General features: G+C 41.7%; 1 protein-coding gene across 1 annotated transcript; it reads left to right on the top strand.

Annotated features, from left to right (window-relative positions):
- Positions 1-405: 405 nt before the first annotated feature.
- Positions 406-25,394, top strand: pax2b (paired box 2b; the record flags this gene model as incomplete). Its single annotated transcript, XM_062560231.1, has 9 exons — positions 406-623; positions 1,129-1,326; positions 4,431-4,510; positions 4,633-4,752; positions 11,834-12,009; positions 14,295-14,409; positions 20,616-20,717; positions 22,817-22,903; positions 23,547-25,394. Coding segments are annotated over 9 exons (1,173 nt in total), but the record flags the coding sequence as incomplete, so codon positions are not given.
- Positions 25,395-27,922: the final 2,528 nt, after the last annotated feature.

Here is a 27,922-nt window from a genome sequence, read left to right as displayed (position 1 = left end):
CAATGCTCAGTTTTACCTCATTTGAAAAATAAAAACATTGACACTGGCTTTACACTGCTGTGGTCCTACTTACTAACATCCTATCCAGTTTTTACCCATTAATAATTTTTTAACAATTTGGCTATATTTATATAACGTTTAACACAAACAATAAGCTTCGCTAGACAACTTTATGATTCCATAATATTCAAATTAATAATAATAATGTCAATATTTGTTTATTATTGAAGATCGGGTTCTATTCTATTTTGAAAAGCGTCTTCATATTAAGTACATGTCAATCCACCTGCTCCATGAAAGACAATGACCTTCAGTTCTACTAATCGACAATCACAAAACAAAGTCACGTTCGCCCTCCACCTCCGTTACGACTTTATGTAATGTTACGGTTGTGTGTGTGCTGCTGTTGTGTCCCACGTAGGGCACGGGGGGGTGAACCAGCTCGGCGGGGTGTTTGTGAACGGCAGACCCCTCCCGGACGTGGTGAGGCAGCGGATAGTGGAGCTCGCCCACCAGGGCGTCCGGCCCTGCGACATCTCCAGACAGCTGCGGGTCAGCCACGGCTGCGTCAGCAAGATCCTGGGCAGGTGGGTGAACACTCTCCGGACAAGCCCTGCAGCCAGGTACACTCTGCTGGGTGCGGGGAGGTGGATGAATATGCACGATGTACAAGTGGTGGAGGTGGAGGAGAGAGCTCAACCTGCATAACTCAGCTCACTTAAAAAATAATAATAATAACGCATTTGATTGATATTTTAGTCGTTCTAAATTATAGAATATCTTTGTGTAAGGTTGGTGGAGTTCAGGTGAGCTTCTCCTCCATGTTGGTGTTTACACACTATGAATTTAATAGGCATTTCCCCGTGTGTTCATGCATGCATGTGCCCGTTCTTGCATTTTAAAGCAAATGCGTGTTTGTTTTCATTTGAAGCTTTAAGTCCCAAATGTGATGTTTGCCTTTTGGGGACTTTACTCTAAATCACAAACTAAAGCAGTTCTCAGAATCAATATCTCATGTGTGTATTAATGTTTCTATCATATGCCTACCTTCGGGGGGAGGGGGAGGGGGGCAAAAGTTGTGTCCTAAAAATGGCAAGCTGTCATTGGAGTATCTTATTATTTTTGCAGATACTACGAGACTGGCAGCATCAAACCAGGGGTGATTGGTGGGTCTAAACCTAAAGTGGCCACCCCAAAGGTGGTGGACAAGATCGCAGACTACAAGAGACAAAACCCGACCATGTTTGCTTGGGAGATCAGAGACAGACTTCTGGCGGAAGGCGTCTGCGACAACGACACGGTTCCCAGCGTCTCATCCATTAACAGGTAGGACACAGCAATTCAAATGAAAATTTAAAACATGCAACATTTCTGTTTTTCCTCATTTTATTGGGTCGGTTTATTTCAGTACAAACCGCGCGTAAACCCTTTAATGATGAATACATCCGCGATAACAATCTATTCTAAACGCGCCACCTTGAGCTGAATATTGTTTGGCCAACTTTGTGCTGCCCGACACGCAGATCGTGCATGAGCCTGCTTGTGGTCTCAGAGGTGCAATTCAATCTTTCAGACCAAACTCCCTCAACAATCAGCAGTACATCCAGGACTGAGTGAATCTGTCGAGATGAAAACCGATCAATATTCGGTGACCAGATCCCGTGGCGCTATAAAGCAGGCCAATTTTCTTTAGCACATCTAATGTGCTGGAGCTGCTGCTGCACACACACACAGAGAGAGAGAGAGGGAGAGAGAGAGAGAGGGGGGGGGGGGGAGCGAAAGAGAGAGAGACCCCTGCCTTTTCTGCAGGATATTTAGCGGGAAACGGAATTAAGACGAAACAGATCAGCTAAAATTTCGTGTCATGTAAAAATGAAAAAAAAAACACCACTTCCAGTTAATCAATAAAAAAAAACACAGGGAATTCTTGCATTTAAAGTGTATCTTGCTGTTTGTAAAATTGAACGTTATGACGAAAGCATAAAACAGCATTAATTCCGTTCGATTGTGGGATTAAAACCCTTATTAAGCAGGTACAATTTAAATAGTTAACATCTCGAGAATCATTTACCTGAAAGGAATTTGTAAACACAACCACAGTAATGGAGTGGATGGAAACTACAGGAGGACCCATGACACCCCCACCCCTCGTCACCCTAGCCCCCCCCCCCCAGCAGAGATCCCCGGTGATGAACATTGGTTAAGAGCCACTGTTCCATAGAGCCAGCATCAGCATTACATTTTAATGAGCTGATGGGAGAGCATGGACAGCTCCACACAAGACATCTTTTAAATAGAGAAAAGGCTGAAGAAAATTCATTTCATGCTTCGTGGCTGCTTAAAAAGCCCCATTTAAGGAGGCAGACACATGTATGTGATACATTCAAAATGTACATTAATATAATTAAGAGCCCTCTAAAGGCTTTTTTTCAATTCCAATCAAATCTTTTTTGAAACCCTGGAGGGACCTATGTGTCTTTGTTTATGTGGGAAATTATATTATGAATATAAAGAACTGTAATTCTATTTGCCAAATATGAAAGCTACTTTGAATTGAATTTCTATTACAGCTTAATACTGAATATTTTCTATTTTTTTCAAGCAGCAGATTTCAATGTGTTGCTCTTTGCCACACACACAAACACACACACACACACACACACACACACACACACACACACAATAGAGCACACACTCAAATGAAACGCATTTCTTTAGATTAGGAGTTAATATATTAATACATTTCAATGGATTTCTAAAGGAGCAGTCTGCAAAAATAAGAAAAAAAAATCAATGGAAAATTGTTCAGTGCTTCAATCACTATCACAGACTGCTCCAGATTAACTGATGCATTACACAATTTTTTTGTAAATCACAAGAACGAAAGTGTCTTAAAATAAATGAAGAGAAGTTTTTACTTATCGTGTTAAATGGTGGGTTTCCCCTCTTAAGACGATACAGGAAGAATAAAATAAACCTCAGTCTTTTCCAGCTGGATGATGGTGACTGGGGCCAGTGGTGGGTTTCTGTGGCAGACAGTCTGACCTCAGGACTGTTGACTAAAGAGGATGCTCAATTTAAACACCTTTCGCCTGCATGCATTATTAAATGCTACAGATAGTGTTGTACTACGCGTAAGGGTCACCACAACCAACAAGTAACACTACCCTGTTGCTAGACGTATAAAAAATTAAAAAAATGTCCTCAATGGCGCTCTATATTATTGATTCAGAAGGAAAGCAATTTTAATATTTCTTCGGGGGATTTCCAACAACAGCTAGGTCATTAATTCATTCTCCCAAATTGCTTATTCAATATCAAGAACATGGATACCAAATAAAGCCTTTGAATTTATGTAGCACACACAAGTCAAGGGGTCAAATAACTGTTATGGAGAGAAGTGAAAAAATTAAAAACTTCTATCGAAGGGCTTGTTGTTAGGTAGCTTTGCCTCAAATGGGAGTTTTCTTTCTTTTTTTAACCTACTGACAGTGTTGTATTTTTTTTTTTTTTATCTCTGAAGCCTTCCGGCACTTACAGTGGCATCAATAACCAAATCATCAGATGCATTTCTGGAGAAGATGTAAGGAGTATTTTGGCTAAAAATAGTATTGTCTTAGAAGCTGGATATTTTCATTCCACTGAATTAAGACGTGCAACAAAATAAGAACAAAGAAACTAAATCTGAATCGTGCAAAGAAATTCCCCCTAAAAGGCTCCACCGTCCTCATCCAACTTCTTAGTGCTCTCAAGTAGCACTCATGGCATACATGATGGATAGTTTTAAAGTTTACAAATGATTGTGACGGCTCCTTTTCTTCCAAGTGCCATTCAGATTAAAGGAACCTAATGCTGGCGTAAGCTTGTGCAAGGTAATAAGGAACTATTGCTTTCCTGTCACATATAATTTATAGCTTTCTATTTGCATCTGATTGCCCGTGTGACTAATCCCCAACTTTTTTTCCCCGAGCCTCGATCAATAGCCTCATCCACATTGGCACATGGGGGCCGCTGGCTCTACAGATATGTTTGATCTGGGAGGCAAAGGGCTACTATAGGGGTGCGATCGGACCCAGTGAAACTCCCTCTACAGTGGGGGGGGAGAAACAGGGAGGGGTTTGGGGGGGGAGGGGGGTGCTGATTAGTGTGGGCCAGGTAGAGTCAGTGAAGCCGATCATTGAGGTGAATTGACGTGATTTCATGCTTTGTTTGCAAGATCACTCAGACCAAAAGTGCAATGAGGACTTTTCTCCAGTCCTCACCTCTAAAAAAAAAAACGGTACAACCGCTGTTCCAGTCTTGCGTCGTAGTAACGGTTGATATCCTAATCACACAATATCGCCATAGCTATAGGGACTGTCTCGATCTCCAAGATGGAGAGTCGGTCGTAGAAAAGCAGCAGTGACATCGGCCTTTCTTTTGTTCCCCAGGATCATCCGAACAAAAGTCCAGCAGCCTTTCCATCCATCTCCTGACGGATCCTCCCTGTCGACGCCGGGCCATACAATAGGTAATGACGCCGCTCAGCAGGGGGGGGGGGGGTCGTATGGCGTCACAGGAAGTACTGCACATGCATGTTTTCCTTGAATTCAAGCTCACTTTTTTGTCTTTATTCCTCTCCCTGCCATCCAGTACCAAGCACAACCTCTCCGCCAGTAACCAGCGCCTCCAACGACCCTGCAGGATCCTACTCCATCAATGGGATTCTGGGTATTCCACGATCCAATGGTGAAAAGAGGAAAAGAGATGAAGGTAAGATCAATTTTCTGTCTTGGGGGTGAAAAACAACCACTTAAGCTCAGCTCAGGATTAGCATGCAGAAAGAACTAAAATTCTACCCCAAAAAAGCTACAAAATCAAATAGGATTCTGTGCAGCTTTTTGCTATAAAAATCCGCTTTGCTTAACATGCAATTACAGCATTAAAACCTGCTTCAGTTCCTGTAGATGACCCTTATAAAGCACCTAAGTCGGATCCCCGTTACACCGCTGTGTCAATCTGCCAGGGACTCTTTTGATTTGAAGACACGACCTCCGCTGTTGTCTCCTGCAATTAATCTTTATGGAAGTGATTAAAGGGCTTTAGATAATTACATGTCAAGATGATGTAGCCAACCACCCAGGTCAGTCAAGAAAGCTGATGTACCTCTGTGAAGGGCTTTTTCTTTTTTTTTCTCCCTTTAACAAAAGTGGTGAGACTTCTGCTGCTGGAGTAGTAGGTTAGTGGATATAAGGGGGCCTGAGGCGATATAGATTATTGGTTCTGTAAGCAATAGGCTTCCTTAATGTCACTACATAAGTCTGATGAGAATAGCTAAACAGATGCACTCGTGTTACAAAGCATGCGTGTGCGGGAGGGGTGATGTGGCTGCTGAAAAGGGGCAGTTATCTCAAACAGGGTTGGGGAATGAGTACCTTATTTCTGCAGCGCTCCGGAATGAGAGCTAATCAGAGCACGGCAGCAGTTTACATAGCGTCTCATTTGTTATGGCGTTTGTTGAGAAGCACAGGGGTTTGCGGGATATTGGGTGAAATTGATGTTTTATGTGCATGCAGGGAGGGAGGGATGACTAATGACCTGTCAGAGGTAGATTTCCTGGCAAAGATATAAAAACCAGCATGACGTGGACATGGCAAATGACATAATCAAGTCTTCCCCTGTAAGAGATGCAATCGCGGAGGCATAATGCAAACGTCTGGTATTTTCAAGGGTTCATTTTCAGTCGTTCGAGCACCTCTCATATTAGCCAGGGTGTAATGTCTAGTCCCTGAATGATAGAATGCACACATTTCTATGCAGATTGCTACTGAAGGGCAAAGAGGTATTAAAGGGCATGGAGAGGAATAAGGTATGTGTGTGTGTGTGTGTGTGTGAGGAGGAGGAGAGCTGGCCTGTTTTGTGGAGGTCTTCCAGGTGACAGCGCCATGTTTCTATGGCTATTCAGTCTCGAATGATTCCCCTGATGTGCTGCCATTTCTGTGATTTAGGTGCTCGGCCGGCATTGCGATGAAAGAGAAGAAAGCGGGGGCCGTGTATGTGTGTGTGTGTGTGTGTGTGTGTGCGTTTCCGTATGTGCGTGTTAACATCAGGGTAGGACTTGCACTGAGGGTGACAGAGGGAGCTGTGGTTCTTATATACTCTCTCAACAGCCAGCTGGTGCCTACCTGGAACCACGAGGTCAGGGATACTTTACTTTTTCCAAAACACAAAGCGCTGGCCTTGGCTGCACGCGCACGGTTGCAAAAGCAATGTCTTGCCTCGAGCCTCAGTTTTTAAAAATAGTATATTGCGTACAATGTTTTCCCTGTAGACACTATTGTCCTGCTGCTGTCTCCTCCTAAAGTGCACCTTACCCCCCTCCCACTTCACACAAAAAAGACTGAATTGGAGATTTTGCGGATGTCAGACCAAAGTGTCCTAGGAAAAAGCCTTCTGGGACAGATCATGTCAATATATTGGATAATATTTTGAATGTAACTTTCTAGTGTTTGTGAGATATTGTAAACTGTTTTAAGGAGCCGTTTATCTTTACTGCCTTTCATGTTTACGCCATTCAGACGTACTCTGCTTCCCTCAGTAGATAGCAGTCCATCCTCGGGTTAATGCTTGGATTAAATTTCCTCACAGCACAGCAGCTAGCCTGATAGCCCTATTTAACTTGGTAAGCCTCGTGATGATTGTGGCACAAGCGTGTCATTATCAAGGGTTGGAAACATGGGCAAAGGAGAGGAGGCGAAGGGTTTGCAGAGGGGAGGGCGATGTACAACACGAGCCCCCGCTGAAAATGGATTGTGGAGCCCAGAGTATTTGTTTTAGGCGGTGGCTGTGGCCCTCTGCCAAGCCAGCGGACAGCTTCTAAGTTTCCAAGTCAGCAGTGCCCTTAAAAAAAAAAGGTCCCCCATTACAGGAGGGATGTAGAGATAATGTAGTGTGACACACGTTATGTACACTGGGTCTCTGCAAGAGGAGCTTCAGGGACACAGGTGTCATAAGAGCCATTAATCTGCTATTGTCACGTGTTATTGCAAATTAAAAGTAGCATGTTACACTTGGCAGCCATTGTTGCGGACGGACAGAGAGGGGGGCAGAGACCCCTGGAGACGTGGAGTCTTTGGTGACCACGGCTGTCCACACCTTTTACAAAGTGACACATATTAGAATTTGCAATTTTGCAGAGAAAAGCCATTACCTCACAGATTAACATCCCAGCTCCTCCACCCACCCCCACTGCTCCTGACACTGGGCTCCAGAAAAGACAAAGGAGAAGCTGCTTCTCTCGGGGGTCAAATACAAAGCTGTCATACAGTAGCCGATGTTAAAGTACAAATTTGCTTTCATGGATGTTTTTGTTCTCCTTCTGGTTATTAGTGAGGGTTTTGAGTTTGAGCTGAATTGACCCGAGCAGATGGAGGACAGAGGTCTGTCGAGAACATGAAGTGCGTCCGTTCTCATCATACATCCCTTTCAGAACCGCCCCACAGTTTGCACAATCAGACCTGAAGATGGTTTTAAATTTCAGCCATTCTGGTCGTTTTCTTGCTTTGTGTCGGGGCTTTGTTCTTGATTTATGAGGGCAATGCCAAGAGAGAAATTTCACGATAAGATGATCATCATATATTTCAAAAGCCAAACAACAATAGCCAGTGGCAGTCAGAATGGATGTGATTCTGTGCTTCAGTAGCTGTTGAATTAATTATTTCTCATCTGTGAGCGTCATGAGGACTGAACCGATGTGTGTGGATGTAGATGAGTGATGCAGCGGGCCGCCGTCACACCCTGCTCTGTGTATCAGCATCTGTTATGGGGGGAAAGGAAGAATCAACACAGGAACTCAGAGCACAGCAACACGTCAGCACCTAAGTACAACCTCCAAATTAGATTAATGAAGCCCGTAAAAGCTCAGGAACATAACGATAAATTGACCTCCGGCAGTAAGTAAGGTTTCCAAAATACTCCCGCGTGAATATTCAGAGGGATCGGACATGGCTGCAAATAACAAATATCTTAATTTCATTAGTTCACAGTTTGGTCATTCACAATACAAAATAAATGCACACTGCACTTTCCCAAAGCTCCAAGTGGTGTCATATAAGTTCCTTATTTTGTGTGACTTACAGCCTCAAATCCATTAATATTCAATAATAATGATCTGAAATCATCTGAAAAAAGCAGCAAGCAGAAGTATCAAGGAGAGAATGTTTGATTATCAAATTGTTTTTTTGTAATCCTATCATTAATAACAGCTCTTTAGTGATGCAGAACAAATATATCACAATTTTTCATTTGTGTTTACATAATCAAAACATTCAATTAGACAAAACAAAATGCGGCTGAGTTCATCCAATTTGTTTTAATTTAATTTAATTAAGCAGAATTGAGTCAGGCGGGAAATTACAGAGGTGTAGTATTGTGAAATACATAATGTGTTAAGGGAATGAGAGTGTATGTATGTTGACATGTTATTTAAACAATGAGCAGACTGAGAAGGGGGGGGGGGTAAGCTCATTTATCTTTGGGGTGCTTTCATGACCTCAAGGTGCTAGCTCACCCCTCCTGAGGCCTCTAACACTGACTTAGAAATTATTTAAAACTTTTTTTAAACAACTGAAATCATTTTTTTTCTCTCTATTACAATCCGACTTCTTAATACGAATTATTTTCACACTCGACATGCACTTCATTCGTGGAAATTGGTCTTTTATTTGTTTGCTGCGCACTCACTCGCACGCAGCCCGGGTCCCACAGTTGCCTGAAGCCTCCTGCTGGGGGTCGTGACCCGCGGGTGCCAAACCCGCAGAGAGGAGTCTGCTTTATAGAGCCGGTTATCTGATCTGATAGAGGCTGCTCCCTCGTTACCAGAGTGTTAATACAGAGCGATGTCAAGACGAATACACTCAACCCGAGCAGTGATCAATAAAGGACCTCAGAGCGGGACAAGCGCGTAACGCACCAACAAAGCCACTGTGGTCAGAGATTAGTATCACCGCACAACGCGCAATGTGCAGTTTTGGAATTGTCCAAATGATGGACCTGACTTGTGATGATTAGTGCTTCAAAGGCAAAGATCAAAGACACTTTAACGCACATTTATTTCGTAGTTTGAGCAACGAAACCTAAATACAGATGTCTTTCGGGTTAAATATTCTATAGACTTTAGAAAAAAAGTATTGCTTGTGTGTCATTTGTAAGAAAATGACCAAAAAAGGGTCCAAAAAAGAATTAAAAAAAGAATTATGAAAGATTTAGGCTGTGAAGGACAACCAAGGTCATATTTGGAAGACACCACCGTTGAGTGACAGTAGGAAAAAGAGACAGTTTACATTTATTGTTGAAACTTTTGCAGCTCCAGACCGACGGAGGAAGTAGTGCGATGGCATTACCGAACAAGCAAAAATGTCTACAACGACTAGTGGGGCTTTGACACTTGCAATGAAACAAATGGCGTTTCCGGCGTTGGGGTTTTTCCTGGGAGGACAGTATTGGAAGTGATCGGGGAGGCATGAATCTGATTGACGCCTTGAGGAGGCTTAATGTGCGGGCCACACAAACCTTCTAAATGTCACCGGAATCATCTCCGTCCTGGAAACTCAGTCGTTGCTTATTTGTCAAATGCGAGTCAGGAGGTGGGAGGGCACATGGGACCGTCCTCAGTCTGTGTGGGAGGAAGTAGGTTGGTTGACCTCGGATGGTTTGTCTTGTGTGTGGGAAGTGTATTCCATCGGTGAATGACAAATATAGCAGTGGGGTATTGATCAGTCGCTGTAGTTTCGGACCGGCTAGAAAAGTAATTAATGACTCTATTTGCTACGGCAGAAATTACAACAATTGACTTTAACAAATTCACGAGCAATTGCTTTAATAGGTGATGACCTTCAACGAGGCTGTGAAGAAAACATGCTGAATATTCACCTAAAATGAGGATCGGCTTAGTTTAGCATGAAGCAGGAAGCAGTGGGCGTGTGTTAAAATTGCACAGTGCCAGGCTATCTCCATGGGCCCGTTTCTAGTCTTTATGCTAAGCTAAGCTAATCATCTCCTGACTGCAGCTTAATGTTGAACAGACAAAAATGAGAGTTGGAGTGATGTGCTCATCAAACTCTCTCAGGAAAAGCAATAAGGGTCGAAACATTTGTTTACTTTCAACATCAATCACAAGTGTCCATCTAAACCATCATCTCATACACCGTACAAAATGTTTTTAACCCTTTGATTTAGAGAGGAGGATACTCAGGGATAAAAAAGAGTTCCCAAATCTAAACAAGATAACAGATGATCTTGTGAGGGATAAATGATTGCGATGCTTCTTGGATCCACTACAGGTACCTCAACCGCAGGTATCTGCTGATGCCAGTTAACACTGTGTTTCAAATTCTGTTTAATATGCTATTTAATTTACCTCCACCCTTATGTAAGGTATGAGGACAGGGATTACTGCCGCGCTAAACACAGATTTTGTGACTGAATGAACTGATGGATTCGAAAATTATAAATTACAATATCTGTCACACTTATTTGCAACTACAAATAAATACACGAATAATGATCCAACATATTGGATCGGTGCTTTGTCTGTAAATAAGTCCTGTATTCATTAACTCTGTTAGAATAGAATAAATAGTTAACAAGAAATTGCTAGCAAATGGGTGATATTTATTGCTTGACATTTTTGCAGCTCTCAGCACAATTTCAGGCCGCACACATGCTCAGACACACACACACACCCACACACGTCCTCTTTTATAGCTCCGTAGACATGGGAGAGTCGGGTTCATCCTCTGGCCTCAGCCGGTGAAAAAAGGTCAAGCAGCAGAATAGAATGGCAATAACCCTCCCAAATGGTACTATCACACAGACATGATTGATCAATTGAATTCCATGGCAGAGAAAAATGTGGGATTAAGTAGAGTATTATACGCACAATGAGTTGAGGCATGATGTTCATTTCAAGTTCATTTCAGCTCCCTCTTGCCACCAGATCAGGCAATCAATAGGGGCCTTGCATATCATATATCACCACTCTCCCGCTCAGGGGAGAACATAATCTGCTGCAAATTTAGAATGACAGATTTGTAAGGGAGCTGAAGCTTTCTGGGATCTGGGGAAGAGACCTACAGACACTACCACTGCAGAGCAGAATGGGAAGGGAGGGGGGGGTATGGTAGGATGGTGCGTAAAAGGCTGTAAAGCTTTGCACGGGAGAAGCTGAGGCATCCTTCTCCCAACAGTGGGGTAATCAGGTCAGTAGTCAGGAGAAAATTCCTGTGTTTGGAGAGCAGGATGATTGAACCGGACTGTACGATTTCATTCAGCCTCTTGTCCTCCGCCGCTGTTTCCAAATGCAACCACCGCACTCGCAGAGAATGAAAGCAGTATTGGATTGTGAAAGGAAATTGTGCTTTAAAAGAAGTGGGAAAAAAAACTGCTCTTGATTTAACCGAGAGGGTTTTGGGGAGGAAAGAAGGGGCAGAAAAGGGGAAAAAACTGCTGATATATATATATATATATATATATATATATATATATATATATATATATATATATATATATTTGCAAGTTATGGTAATACATCAATTACCAGAGGGCTTTCAGATCAGGATGTTACTACAGGGGGGCGGGGGATGCGAGGGGAAAAAACCTGTGTGATGTAGCCAGTGGCTCACTACAACCATTAAAGAGTGAAAAAAAAAGCTGCACACCATCCCTTTCTGTCCTCCTCAAATCCCCCACAGAGGTGGTGCAGAAAACAACATGAGGAGAATATAAAGTGCATAGATTGAAGTAAAGGCCAGCTTCCCGGGGTCAGTGTCTCGACTGTTGCTCTTTCTTCTTGTAGATGGTTCAGATGGTTCTGGCCCAAACAGTGATTCTCAGGGTAGTGTGGAGAGTTTACGGAAACACCTTAGGGCAGATGCCTTCACCCAGCAGCAGCTGGAAGCGCTGGACCGGGTCTTTGAACGTCCCTCGTACCCTGACGTCTTCCCCACATCGGAGCACATCAAACCCGAACAGGTTAGTAGCACGAGTGCACTCGCTTCCTTCTTTACATGCAAGTTAAAACCCCTGCATTGTGCATGTGATGCTGATCAGAGCATTACAAAAAAGGAAGTTTGTCACAAATATTCCCATACCATACCCGGAGAGCTAATTAAACAGTTGCCTGACATGTCTAAGCACTGGATTAAAACCAGCAATGTATAACACTATAGGGATGCCCAGAAAAACTCCCACACATTATTGATTTTGTGATGAGAAACACATTTCTTGTATCCCTATAATTGAGAATAACAGTAAGGCAACATTAAATTAATCAATACCTAGATTTTTCTCCATTTTTGCTGTGTTATTCAACTGCTGCTTCTTGCCTTTGTTGTTTATTTTTCCAATTCTGTCTCACATCTTGATGTTTAATGGCTGTGGCATTCTCAAAGGCTGTCTTCGTTTTGATAGAAGTGGATGTATGAAAGCATGTTCTCCTTCTCCTATTAGAAAACACACTCGCCATCCATCCTCATTTCAAAAAATGAAGAGGTATTTTGGGGAGCAGCCACCCCCCCAGCCCTGACACCCGAGCAACAGCCAGAAACCACCGCTTATTAAAAGCTCTGGGCTTATTACCATGGATAACCTTTATTTACTTTCATTATACTATTAGACAACAAGAGGCTATTAATTTCTCCCACCGAACTACAAGTCGGACCCATAAAGCAAAAGCAGTCACCTAATTGAGTTCATTTTAATTTCTCTCCAATCGGGGCGAATTACGCAGGTGATAAATCAGTGGGACAGGCCTCACCTCCAGAAGAGGGCCTAATTTGCAGCTAATTACAAAACTGATTTCTACTGGAAGATCAATACCAAAACGAATTGGAAATGACTTGCAATCACAAAGAGCGTCAGGGAGAGTATTAAAAGGCAGAGCGAAAGCGTTGGAATAAAAAAGAGGACAAGTGGGGTTGGGGGGAAGGGGGGGGGTGGTGTGAAGGTCCAGAAAAATCAGGTTTAATTTAATGCAATATTAATCAGAGTACTTTCCCTTTCATGGGCGCCTCACGTTTTCTTCTGGCCCTATTAGCCAGTGTCTGGGTTCTGTAGCGAGGAATTAAAAAACCATTCTGGAGATGCAAAACTCAATGGATTCACCCCTCCCACACTTCTGCTAGCCATTTGGTCATCCCTTTCAGACCCATCTTTTCAGCTTTCCCCCTTCTGCCCTTTATCTGCATGATAAAACGTCTGTTTGGCGTCTGGAGCCTCCGAGAATAGAGGAAAACATCCGACATTTTGCCAGCGAACAGTTGTAGCGGACAATTAGAGTTTATCTGTGATAGTGGCAGACAAGAGCGGGGTCACGGGCGTCCCCCCCTGTGGGAACGCGGCCCACTGAGCCACTCGGGCTCACACCGGGCTCTGGACGAACATCGTCAACACTCCGGAAGTCTCATCTCATCAAAATTCAAATTTAAAACGCCAACATCTGCCACAAGCGTCTTTAAGCGGATGAAAAAAACTATTTTTAGATTGTGTAAAATATGGTTGTATATTAAATGTTTTGAAAAAGTTTAAATATTTTTCATGTAATGTTTAGGTTTTGGTAATCAGGTAATTTGGCAAGTATAGAAACTTTTTCGTATGTTTTTTTTTTTTTAAACATGTAAACGTTTAAAAAGAAATAGAAGCCGAAACACACTTATTCCTCTCACTGACCATAAGGAGGGGTTGAGGCGGAGGTTTAGAAGTACAACTTTAAGTAGATACTACTACCACTAAGAATCAAGCTAGTGAGGGGTTTTGAGGTGAAGTAGTCCTTTAATACAACAGCTGAACGCACACAAGAGGAAAAATGTAACAAAAACTGCAAGTTGTACAACTGATTCCATTCAGAGATACGAAGTAATGAAATTTAAAGGTGGTTTAGACTCCAAATTAAAAGAAAGAAGTGAAGAAAAAAAAAGGAAAAAGAAAGGCCACATGGTGAGCCGGTAACAAAGCAGAACTGCTTTCTCCCTTGGCTGATCAGGAGCAGGACCGCAGTCAAGCACAAAGGGCCAGCTGACGCCTTTTCACTCATCTCAAAATCCCACTTCCTCTCAGACAATACCAAAATACATTCATGATATGCTTGAACTGCCACCCTGCAGCTTGAACACACACACACACACACACTCACACACAATGCTCTCATACAAATTTATACTCGCACTGGCCTGTGTGGAGCGCTTAATGGAGGAGGAGAAGGGAGGATTTCCATCTTGGTATTGTTTGGTTGTGTAATGATTCAACTGTCCTTTTCCCAGGCTAATGAGTACTCGCTCCCTGCCCTGAATTCCAGCCTGGACGAAGTGAAGCCCAGTTTATCCTCCAACGTCAACCCGGACCTGGGCCCCAGCGTGTCGCAAAGCTACCCCGTAGGTAAGATCATCCAGTGTGCCTTTATGCTGCCGAGCCACAGCTTCAGCTGAGGGGGTTGTTTCTTTTTTTTGAACAATGTAAAACAACAAGTCAAATAAGAATAAGAATGCCTGTGCAATTGACAAACAAACGTGAAATGTGTGAAAATAAAAGCCAACCCAAAAAGTTAAGTGTGAAGACTTTTTTAATACCATTTCACTCTGAGCTGAAAAGGTGGTACAGTGATGCAATAAAAGCTTAACAGCTGTCCTCCGTCTGGGTGTTTGCTGAGCAAGCAGGGTAATAAGAGAGATTGTGTGTGTGTGTGTGTGTGGGGGGGGGGGGGGGGGGGCTGTTCAGTCACCGCTGGACAAGGACCTTTGGGTGTCAGCACATCAGAACTATGACTGTGTATCAGAGCAAGGTCTTGCTAAAAAAAGAAAAAAAAAAAAAAAAGGCCACCATGCAGGACCGACTGCTTGTTGGCTGCTTCTGTGATTTGTTCGCCGGGAGACAGTTTGTGTGTCTCAAAGCACGAGTAATGTGCCTCGGTAAATACGCTCTGGCATTTCTGCCGCCTAACTCTTAACACCGTGATCATTTATTTCACCCTCCTATCTCTACCCCCCCCCCCCCACCCCCCGCTTGTCGTCTCCTATCCTTGTCACAGTTAACGACTGTCTGGCTAATTGAAATATTGTTTTGTTGTTGCCGTGTTATTACCGAGAAGAAGGTTAAGTTTACTGAAAGTTTACGATGGCTGTCGAGGGCCTGAGATTAATACACAGAGCTTTTATTAAAATTCATATAATTATGCAGCAGCCATCAAAGGCAGCGAGTTCTCGGTGGGGGAGGACAGGGTGATTGAAAATTGCTGCAGCCCCCCCCCTCCCCCCTCTCAAATGATAGCCAAGCAGTCTTATGAGAAAAGAAAGGGCCCTTTTCTCATTAATATGTGGGAGGTAGATTTCCCCTGTAAGGCAGGCCTCCTGAGAAGAAAGGTGTGTGTTTGTCCTTTGTGCACCGATGGCCCCGTAGAATGCAGGCCCGGGTTCTGCAGGCGGCTTTGTTTGCACCTGGGATGTCTCAGATGGTCTCCGCAGAGAGGGTCTCCTTACTGCTTTACAGGTGCAAAGAGACATGTGGAGGAAGAAAGTACGCAGTGTGTACGCCTGTCTGCATGTGTGTGTGTGCCGCTAAATGAAAAGCGCATGCTTTGGCGTTAGTAAATACGTTTTTTTCATTATTTTATTCTCACAGGCAGAGGTCAAACTGATGGAACAAATAGCACTCCGACTTCCACTTGGTAATTAGTATTTGGTTAGTGGCTCCTCATGCTTGGTTTTCCCTCAGTGGTTGCCTGTGTGCATATTAGGGGATATTCAGGTGTGTGGTCTTTCTAATGGCTGAGTATTGCAGTTTACTTGCCAGAGATAAGCCTACCAGAGGAATTTTAAGCCATGCAAAAAGTAGTAAATTATCTGCAGCATTTCGGCTCAGATCCAATTTGAAATTAATTGTGTCTTTACCGAGGAAAGAACTGGAGATTATGTTCATCCTTAAAATGTTTTCCAACACCAATTAAAATGCCTGCAGTTATTGATCTTGTTGATTTTATGTCCTGGAATTTGCATAATCTATTAAAAATGAATGATTCATGAAGTGCTCATTGGCAGAGATCGGGATTCTCAGTGAAGTCAAAACCTTGAGAGATAGAAATCTTTTGTGTCCTCTGCTTATCCTTTTAAGGCTCAAAAGTACCTGCAAAGCGGGCTCAAATAAGAAAGGGATTTAAGGGCATTGTGCACATCATCAAAATTGAGAGGCAAGAAGCCACTTCCATTAAAACAGTTTTTCTCTCTCTCTCTCTCTCTCCCTCTCCTCCACATTAATGCCGTATTACCTGCTAAATAGTCCCTCTTACCCCATAAAAACACCAAAGGGTTCCATGAATATGTGGGTAGGACAATTGCATATTGTGAGGTAATTTCTATTGTTGATATGGGAAGTAATTTCTTTGATGAATTCCCTCCGAGAGATGGATTTCATCTCAAGTGATTCTTGTTCATTCCAACTGCTTAAAATTCAAATAGTGTTAGCCATGGGTGAATTTATGAATAGCAGAAGGAGGAGCTCTGAACTTTTTTTGTGTGTATTTTGAGAAATAAATGGAGAGATGGCCTTGATACGGCCAATTGTCCACTATTTCTATAGAGAGTTTCTGTATTTCCTGAAATTAGTCGGAGCCCACCTGTTCTCTTGATGGCGCTTCGGGCCTAAAGTGCCATCTTTCGAGCGCCCTGCGGTTTCCCCTGAGCACTCGGTGGGAGTTTCACACGTCCCCACTCTGTGACTGCATACTGAAGACTCTTTAAACATATTCCCTGCTGGGCCCGTTAATGGAGGCCCCAAAGCTCCCGTGCCAATGACGCATCTCGTCTCCTCGAGCGGTTGCCCCTCGGCACCCGCCTGTTAATTCTCTAAACAAAAACGTCATCCGGGAAATACGAGCGTTGCAGCGTTCGCTTTGAGGCGAGTGAGTGTGAACTACGCGCAGGAAGCACCGAGGCCTGCCGTTGTCCAGTGAGCAGCGAGCAAAGTTCAGACGGCGAGCCCGCCGTAAGTGATGTGTGGCCTCGTGACAAACCGTCTTCCCCACGGGGGGGGGAAAGGCGGACCCCGAGCGACCGGAATTAATGCTTATTTCGTCTTCACAAAAGCAAACTAACCTTTGAGCACACATTTGATAATGAATGACTTTCAGTCGGCGTTTGGGGAATTAAAGCAATTTGGCTCTCCAAACATTCTTTACTTAGTTGTAATTAATTAGGGTGCTGAGATTTTTTGGCTTGTGATAAATTGCCCCATTCTGCACATAGCCTAGAAAAACGGAGGTCAAAGATTCTTTGGTTGTTGTTGCAGCAAACATGAAGGTGTCCCTGTCATGCTAAATTTAATACTCTTGCAAGCAAAAGAGTCATTCATAAATTACTTTGTTTCTGTGCCAAATAAAAAGAAGGTCATCTTGTTTTCCTGTTTGTATTTAAGAGTTGATGTTAATGCAAAAAATGAAAAAAAACTCAGCTATTTCATGGCACACTTGAAGCAATAAATAAATATGTTACGTATCACCAGCTCAGCAGCGACTACGGAGAGGAACTTCTCAAACTAAGACAAAAATCAACAAGATTTTGCAACAGCAAAGCGAAAAAATCATTGAATTGGATTTCGCAGGGGAAGAAAAAGAGGGCACAGGAAAAATAAATAGCTTGATTCGCTGGCGTTGAATCTAAGGGGACTGTCAGAGGGAGCAGACAATATGATAAGAAGCCCGTCTTCTAATGAGAATCTGGACACACATCTCTGTTGTAAAAAACAACAAAGGCTAGGAAGCAGCTAATGAGGCTATCATTGCTGAACAGAGAGTTCTCCCAACTGGCGCCTCTCAGAAAGAGGGCTTTAAAGGGGACATAAAGCCACAGTCACAGAGCTGCTGGCATTCACTGCCAACTGCATCCTGCGATACACAAACATTGGATTCAACAGGGGCCGCCATTGTAGATTAAAATAACAGTACATTTTCACTTGTATCCTGCAAAGATGAAACCAAAAGAACAAACGGAATGTTGGTTTTATTGGTGCAATTTAAGGCTAGATTGAAGATTGAAGTCTCCAATGAGTAAAAATATTGATGATACACTGGATCAGTATCAGGCGTAATATGGATTAGGTATCGACTAGAAGTGACCGACCCACGTAAAGTACAACTCCTTAGCCTTTCGCTGATCCATCTAGAACAATATTGTGGGATTTGGATGTATGGGAGTCTTAAAATCGATATCTTAAAGGGGAAACATTTAAACAAGAGCAATTGGCATGTCTAGTAAAAACTGCATTTCTAGCAAACACGATTGGCCATAAAGAGATTAAACTTGCCATAGATCTGTTCCTCATTATGTATTTCTTCTCCTAGAAGTGAGGTAATGAAGAGATAGGCCTAACTACTTTTATTAAAACATGTACAACTGCTGTAGCTGCTGCAATAATAATGAAGAGAAGATCGGGTCCGTGTTTGCCTCCGACAGTTAGACAATAGTTACCAATGTCTACACGCACACACAATGGCTCTCCCCTACTGGACCCCCCACCTACAGTACTCCCACGGCTCCCTTTGACTTATGTGCACTGGCTTGTGGCTAACTAATTCCTATTATAAATGAAAGGTCCGGCATGACCTCACTCTTCTCTGCAAAGCTCTTTAACTCTGCAGCCCTCCAGTCTCGCTGCTCTAACACCAAAAGTCACATCTCAGCAGGCTTCACACAATACAGCGATCAGTGTTGAGATTTGCAAATAAAAGAAAGCGGTAAAACTGAATTGTTACTATATTTGTGTATAAATATATATAAATACAGTCCCAGGCAAAGTAACTAATAATTGTATCTGTAAAAGAGTAAAAAGTGCAATTTTCTCAGAAATATATTTTAATAGCAGCACCTCAAAACTAGTACTGTACTGCCAACATCAAATGTTCTACATCCTTTATGCTGCTTATAATTTGGGTATTACAGCACGCAGTTGTAGAACATTTTTTTTTAGTCCTAGATTAGCCGCACAAGGCTTCCAACATTCCTCCCAGCCCGCCCTCTCCTCCTCCTCCTCCTCCCCTCCTCCTCCTTGGCAGGCCTGAGTGCCGTGCACCTCCAGGCCTGCCACCTCGCCTCTTCACCAGATTCACCAGCCGTTTAACTCCTCCACCCCCCCCTCAGTCCCCGCTGCAGCCAGCAGGCCTGCCAGCCTGTGGGAGCAGGTACTTCGATACCCATTCGCCCAGCCACGATTAAACAAAACCTTGCTCAGAATACGGCACATTTATGAATTCAATCGAAATTTGCTTGCGGTTTATGCTCTCGTTAGCAATGCTAATATGCGGCAAGAGTCGGTTTTTGATATTCACACAGATTAATGTGTTTTGTACATGGGAGGTAAAGTGTTTTGCTCTCAGTATGAAGCGTGACATTTATTTGAGAATCGTTTCTGCTGAGTTATTTTGTCATCATGTATCCTTTTTCGTTGCATTGAGTAAGAGCTTTCTGTTATGGTGCAGGGCAGTAACCCAAATAATGTTTTCTACCAGATACATACATTTTAGATTTTTTTTTTTTTCTTTTTTTACTAGGTAAAATCTCAAATTAATCAAACTACCATGAATTTCTCAAGATACTTTTCTCTATATATAAACATATGGGCCTACAGATTAAGTGCCAAATGCAAAAAAATATATAAATATCTGTGAAGTGACTTAACGTAACGCACTTTTCCATAAAGAAGAGAAATCAAAAATGAATTTGGATCATCAGGCTTAAACCTTTTATTATAAATAGGCAAGAGTTTGTTGGGCCACAACACAGACAGCATGTATCTTGTGGTGCATTTCGTATACTCGTCCCTCATTAAAGCTCCATAGGGAGATGTTTTTTTTCTTTGAGTCCAAGTGGCCTCACAGCTGACAATGTAACGGGGGGGCCTCTCCTACCGCCGGCCCCTGTGGAGATTGGGGTTACGTGCCGTTTTGTCCCAACGTCCCCGTGGCCAGCGAGGACAACCCAACCGTCACTCTCAATTACTGGGCTGAATATCTGCAGCCCAACGGGTGACGCTGTGCAGAGGGGCCACTGTGCCTCGGACTAACAGAGGAAGAGAGGGGGTGCCATATTTTGACAAGTTAGAACTGTGCAATGAGGAGGCACATTGATGTGACCAGTGATCCGTTGTTTTTTAGCTGTTAGGGAGGCAGGACTGTATTTTGAAATTGAACACTAAAAAAAAGAGTTAAAAAAGCACTGTAATTAGGTACAATTTCTATGGAGTCTCACGTATTCTTTATGTTTACTTTGGTCAAATATATCTCATTTGTATGGATTAAAATAAACAACTGTGTATATGTAAAGGTAAAATTAGTTCCATCTCTGCATGCTACATCATGAAATGTGTCACTGATGGTATCCCGGTAGTGAAATATGTCAAAAAATACTACCAAAATGGGAGTTGATGAAAACTTTGGTATGCACATTTTTACTTTTTATTCTTACAATACTTTCAAAGCAAGAATCTGAATGCAGAACGTTTACAATATTGGATGTAATATTTTTTTAGTCTATTCACAGACTACGGGAATGCACTCACAAAGTGTCATGTTTTTGTTGTGTTTTATTTTGTCTCTTCAGGGCGGGATATGGCCAACACAACTTTACCTGGATACCCCCCTCACGTTCCCCCAACAGGTCAAGGCAGCTACCCGACCTCAACGCTCGCTGGAATGGTTCCTGGTGAGTGAGAGACCACGTCAGCGCTCCAACTTGTCATTTGGGGGTCCATTTAACAGGTTAAACTGACCTCAAAAAGGAGAGAGTGAAGAGAGTTTCGTGCCACGTTACGCACGGGGGAGATAAATATTGACCCGCAGAGCATTATGCTATTAGCTGTGTGTGTACGATTGGGTTAGGAGGGCTGAATAAGTGAACAGAGACAGGAAACAGGACAGTCGCGCCCCCCCCCCCCCGTTCCTTCCTAAAATCCTCTTTTTTTCAGGGCTCATTATCTTCCCGTTGTGGCCGTTTGCAATTCGTCCCCCAATAAAACAGCAGCGCCGGGGCCCTTCCCCGGCCTCGTTGCCGCGGAGCATATCCCTTTCCTCTCCTCTACTTAACCTGCAGTTCAGGTTCACAGCAAACAGTTAAGGGTCAAAAGGCAGAGGCATGGGAGCCCAGTAAATATTCAAAGTGCTCTCTCTCTATCTCTCTCTGTCTCTCTCCCTCTCTCCCTCTCTCTCTCTCTCTCTCTCTCTCTCTCTAAGGAGGTGAAGCCAGTGTTTCACTGGATGCAGTTTTGTTGCTGGGTTTTCGATGCTCTTTTTTTTCAGCTCCAGCATCACTAAACAGATTTTAGCCAAACCACAGCCGGCATTTTGGGTTGATGTGATAAAACCACGTGGATGGGGAAACCAGTCGAGTGTGTCCTGCGTTTTGCATATCATTTAGCAATCACACAACCCATCAAGGGCTCTGGCTGGTCCTCTGCTCACTTTTATGAAGGTCTGCGATGACGGGTTTGGACATCACCTCGGCCAAGGAGGTTTTATTAGCTGTGTGATTTGTTTTAATCCGTTGGTTAGCTGGTCATTTTCACAATACTTCATTTTAGAGTGTTGAATCTTGAAAATGAGGTCAATGAGTAAGGTAATAAACCCATTTCTTTACACATCTGGTGGTATATTCCAAGACAGGTTTCATTTGTCTGGTTTTAAGGCTCATTTCACTTGCCAATTCAATACATTGGTGAATTATAAAGATTTGATTTTTTCTCTAATCTAATCCATTACATCATTTTTGCTTCTACATTTATTTTAATTAAAATAAAAATTGGCCATGTTTCCCATTATGCTTCATTACTGGGTGTATTTTGATGCAGGTGTGCTTTTAAGATATTGTATTATATTACATTATTTATTTAGACGTGGGTGCTTTTCATTTTTTTATTTCTGTTTCTGTATTTCATTTTTATTCTGAAAATATAGACTTTACATTCTTTGAAATGCTTACGTAAACAGTTGAGTCGATTAAACAGATCCCAGTAAAAACAGAGGGAGATGTGGTATCACCCTGTGGCAGGGCAGTCTGAATTTACTTTGGGATTTTCACTAATAAAATTGTTAAATACTGTGGGTTTGAAAAGTGTAAAGTCAAACATACTTTCACTTTCCATTTGTTCTTATGTGGCACAAAGCAAAAGATGAGTGCTTTAATCCCATGGCTTGTGGTTTTGTGCTACAACCCATTCATCCTACACACAACCACTAAGATTTAGTGACAGGCACAAAACACTGTTAAAGCAGAGCCATTTCTCACCAGCTTCATATAAAATCTAGCCTTTATTGTCTCATAAAAGAAAGAAACATGTTGAATCAACAGCAGTGCTCACTGACATGCTCCGAGTTAGTTCCCCCTGCAATGAAAGCCAGTCGCACCAACCACCAGAGCTCGGCCTGGAGGGGGTTTGGATTGGAGATGTTAAAAATTCCTCAGAGAAGGGCTGCAGGATTTATTGCAGCATATCAAAAATGTATGCATGAAACTGTTTATTACCACTCTGTATTTATTGGAATATAGTGAAGGAAGAAGAATGGGTAGATATCCATAAATGGGACAGGGAAAGCCGCCTTCAGTGTCGCATCCTGTATTGTTCAGTGTTGCATAACTTAAGTGAAATGAAAAAGAAATAAATTACTTGCTTGACTGGTCGCACATCGATGACTATCATTTTCCCCTCAAATTGCATCCTGTTTTGAATGACGAGAAATGACTGCATGTGAACGGCGTAATGGTTTGATGCATTGAAATGCTAATTGATTTGTTGTTTTGTTTTACAGGGAGTGAGTTTTCGGGGAACCCCTACAGTCACCCACAGTACACAACCTACAATGACGCCTGGCGGTTCAGCAACCCAGCGTTACTAAGTGAGTAAAGAGAGAGAAAGTGGATTAATTGAAGTAGATTAATTCTACCAAAGAAATAGAACAAATTGTTTGATGGAGTTTAGTTTGAAAGGATAATGCGCTCAGCACTGTGCATTAACATTAGAAACAGGAAGGATAAGCCCAAAGAGGTACTCATGAAAATGCCCGTATTTCTATGATGTCTAGCTCAAACACATATATGATAGATATATATATATATATATATTCTTTATATATAAACAATATAATTTATATGTATGTTATATATGATCTGATTCTGATAAATGATCAAATAAACTGATATACATTATATACTGTACATGATGATTTCTTCCCCCCAAAGTGTCAAATTACCTAATTACATTAGAAATGTTTCAGTGCAGTTTGTGATTGTCTTTTTAAAATTACAAGGCGACCTTTATTCCACACGTGACAACAAATGCACAGACACAAAGAGGCCACAAACAGACTGATGCAAAGTTTTGGTTAATTGTCTACCAACTTGTTGAGGAAAAGGGCTTCTTAGAATGAAATAATGTGTCAAACAAAAGTATATTAACAAATATTCTACCAACAATGATTACATAGTAGATAACTCACTTTTTTTTAGTTTGTAACGATTTGTTCTTCTGTCAACTTTCAGGTTCCCCATATTATTACAGCGCGGCATCGAGAGGCTCCGCCCCTCCCACTGCTGCCACTGCCTATGACCGTCACTAGTCACCATGGAAACCAAATCAACCTGCAGGACCATGGCCTTGGCCTCCATATTGCCCCGGTGTGAGCGGCATGGTCCACTGGACACTGAGCAACTGCGCATAAAATGTTCCCAGCTCAAACAATGAGAAACGTTTTTTTTTAGTGGCGGGCTCCAGACGACTTCTCTCCTCACAGCTTTTTTTGGACTCTCAAAGCCAAGAGATTTTAAATTAAAATAAAAATAAAAAAACTACAAGAAGAGCATCAGAGACACTCAAAGTCACAACACCCACACACACACAGCATCGCACTGCTAATGACAGTGAAAAAAGGAAAAAGAAAAAGACTAATAACAAAAATAACAGTTTATTTCCCCCCTGTGACAGTGTCCCATTCTCACCCCATCACGGATCAATACTGTACATTCCTTTTTTTTGAGGGCTCTCAGCAGGGATGCTGTCCGGGGCTTAAAATGTAGCAGCAGCCTTTGCCCCCCCAAACCCCCCTTTCCCCAAGTTTCCATTCGTCTCCCACTCCGATTGAGATGGCGGCGCAGTGAGATGGGAGGAGATCAGCAGCACGCAGGCTGCTTTAGGCAAACGCTGTTCCATCATCCACCTGAACAGTCGACCACGTCCAGCATGAGTAAAGCGATCGCTTTTGATGCCATGAGAAGATTAGGACATGTTCTCTGTGATACACAATCAAGATGTAAAAATGAAAATGAAATAAATAAAGGAACATCCATTTGAAAAAAGAGGGAGCCATGAAAATATATCACGATGGTCTGCAATTTGCAAGATTTCAAGAAACTAGTGAATATATTCTTAAAATGATTTTTTTATTTCGTTTTTATAATTGGTAACAACTGAACTGCAGACTGCTTGGCTAGTGTTTTGCTGTTTCTAGACAAGAGGTCATCAGGCAAACCCTTTTTTGTGTTGTTTTTTTGTTGATTTTGCACTATGTTGGAGGTTTGCGACACTGGAGCGTTAATTATGCAGAAAAAAATGATGATGCATATTTGCTGTATTTCATTGACTGACCGTAAGTCTATTAAGTCCCAGTCTATAAAGGCACTTACAGTTTCCAGATTTTTCCTGTAGTTCAAGACCCATCATGTCACTGCCTTGACGTGCACTACCATATTCTCACAGCTTTCTTTTTTATTTAAGTCTTTGGCATTCAACCACAGAAAAGGATATAACAGCCATTGCAAGTCAACCCAGTATCGCTTGTCAACCTTCCCAGAAGCATCTGATTCTGACAGCTCCCAATAACATCAGAAGCAGGGCGTCGATTTCAGCTAAATGCCTTAAACACGTTTCCCCCCCCGAACGTCAGATCCTTCACATGTTTCAGGGCAAGTTGTTTCTCTGAATCCAGCTGGAAAGATGGTTTCTTCATCTGTCAAGTGAATGTATTTGCATTTGCCAAAGACTTAGTTCTTGTTCATGTTTCTTTACAGGCCGCCGATATGCATCATGAGTGCAGTATTATTATTATTATTAGGAAAAACCCACGTTGCTCATGAGGAAAAGTATATGTATAAATTCTATGCAGTGCAGAGATGGTCATCATATGCATATTCAGCTGTATACCTAAAGGTAGGTGGAGTTTATTTAATTGTTATGTTATTTACAAATTGCAAATTCATTTTGTAGGATTTTTTGTGTGTGATGTGAAGACACTTCGCTGTAAATACAGTAAGAAAAAATGTCTTTCATTTCATGGGTATTATCACTTTCATTATGCTGGTCTCACTTGTACAATAATAAAAGTGTCTGAAATCTTTTACGCAAAAGGGGCTCCATGTTGTTTTTGACCATCTAGAGTAGATCTGAAACAATTGATTGACAACAGTGCAGATCATTGATTAACTAAGTTATTAAAGTTATTCCTTTTGGTTTATGTGGAACTAAACAACATCTTGAAGAAGTCCGATTGTAAATTGCATTACCAACAGGTGAAAATAATGAATCCAAATGTTTTTAAGAAATGTATGCAAAATGCATGAAGCATGAGATTGATTTTCATTCGTCAGTATGGCAAGTTATTAAAACTCCTAGTAAACACTTACACTATTGTTTACACACATCAATTGTGGAAAGTAACAAGGTATATTTACTCAAGTTCTCTAACTTATGTTTAATTTGCTAAATGAAAGGATGTACTTTTTACTAAATTTATTTCTCATTTAAACATTCATATAAAACTTTTTGGGAAGTATTAAGCATTGGTAAGGGGTTATATGGCAGGTGAAAAATCTAATTTCAGGGTGAGATACTAAACAACAAAATGAAATTAAAACAAAACACAGAAGACCTTCGAAGGGATTTTATAAAAAGGTCACAAAAAAGGAACAACAATAACTCTAGAACAAAGACCCGTCTTCCAAAGAATTTTAAAGTATTGAGCATAGACTCACAGGATGCCATTGCTACCCATATCAATATGGAGCTTTAGTTATATAACTACTATATAACCTTATAAAATGCCAATGTTCTGCATTTAACATCCTTTCCCCAGCCTAAAAGAAGATTTGAAAAGGGTTTTACTAATGTTCAGCCTATATACCAAGACTTCATCCAGCAAAAGTTTCAAACAAACACTTAATATGGTATTCTTGTTAGAACTTTACATTACATTTACAGCTTTTACATTACAGTGTTTAATGTAGAGTGGAAGACAATGACTTAAAATGAAGTGTACACATTCCGTGTCTACACATATAGCTTGAGATGGAATACTTAAAATAGTTGAAATAAACACTGGCAAAAATGATTGCAAAACTTAATGAGACTATTTTGAGCTGTGTGTATTTATTTTACAAGTACGAAGATCATTCGGTGCACACAGGGGGCTACAGTGAGAATGCCTCTAAATGTTTTCTCCGTGATTCAGATCACTGAACAGCACATAAAGTGTTTAACCTCTCCTCGCTTTGTAAAGCTGAATTAATTTTTGTAGCAGTGTGCCTGAATTCAATTTGTGCTAAGTTGCAGGGAGAGATTTATGCATGAAATCCCTCTTAGAGCTTATTTCACTCTTTCTTTGCACAGTAATCCCTCCGCTTCTGCCACCTCGTATGACTTAGTGACATCATTATTGATTTGCAACAAGTGGACACTGTCCTGATTACTGCCATGCGATTTGCAACAGGCTTTGGGCCGCGGTAGCGCGAGATAAAGCAGCATGAACATCTGAAATGATGTCAGACAGACTGGAATTACATAACACAGGTGTCTTTTTAGTTTGTTAATTCAAACATGTATTCCAAATTCTATTTTCAATCTTAAGTCTGAGTTTTATACTTTGTGGTGCCGCATGGATAGCAGCGATATGATATTAAATGAGAATATTCCTGCGTATTATTCTCAGATTTTCAACCATGTGAAAATAGAAGACAAGCTCCTCTAAAACATTCTATGCTGGCCCTATTTTTTTGGTGCACTCTGGTGCCTCTGGGTCCACAAGGAGAGACCCGCTTTTTGCTTTGTAATTCAATTTCTCTGCCTGTTGTTTATTTCATAGCTCCCCTGTGAAGCATCAAAAGCGGATGTTCTGTCATGCCCTAACTGTCGTATATGTATGTCATTCAGAGACCTTGTTATAGGAGGAGGGGCGGAAAAGGGATGAGAATTCCCAGAAGCAGAATTATTTTATTTAGATGGAAACTTTTTTGTCACTTTCCTGTCTAAATTGGCATATCTGTCTCTCTCCTCTGAAACCACTAAACTGTGAACCCTGATGTATCTGTCAATCAAGCTCAAATTGAATGCAGCATAGCAGATGACAACAGCATTTTCAGGAATATAAATATATGTTATTTACTAGATACAAGGATGTTGGGATCCTCTGATAGGCTCTGATCAGCAACTCTCATGCTCATAAAACTAAAAACCACAGAAAAAGACACTGCTGTTACAGATTGACTGAATTTATATGTGAGCTCACAAACTGTAAATAATGGTTCAATATTGCATAAAACCTTTTTATTTCAGATTAAAAAAGGGTTCAGCAATCAAGTTAATGCAAAAGTGCTGAAATTCACTACACACTTGTACATGACAGACAGTACATTGGAGCTTTGATTCTTCAATTGTCTGCTCCATCTCCTACTTAAATGTTAAAAGCAGTAATTATCTCATTCTGTAGATTGCTCTTGGGGAAGTTAAATAATTATGCCTCAAAGTTGCACAACAAAAAGACACAATTCATGATCCATTACTGTTCATCATGAATTTTTATAAGGAAACAAAAACATGTTGCAGCTCCACATGTGGTGGGTTGTGCATTTTTTCAAAATCCAGCTCTCAC

The sequence above is a fragment of the Pungitius pungitius genome, chromosome 21, assembly GCF_949316345.1.
Source record: "Pungitius pungitius chromosome 21, fPunPun2.1, whole genome shotgun sequence".
Taxonomy (NCBI): Eukaryota; Metazoa; Chordata; class Actinopteri; order Perciformes; family Gasterosteidae; genus Pungitius; species Pungitius pungitius.
This window is presented reverse-complemented; position numbering and strand designations above follow the sequence as displayed.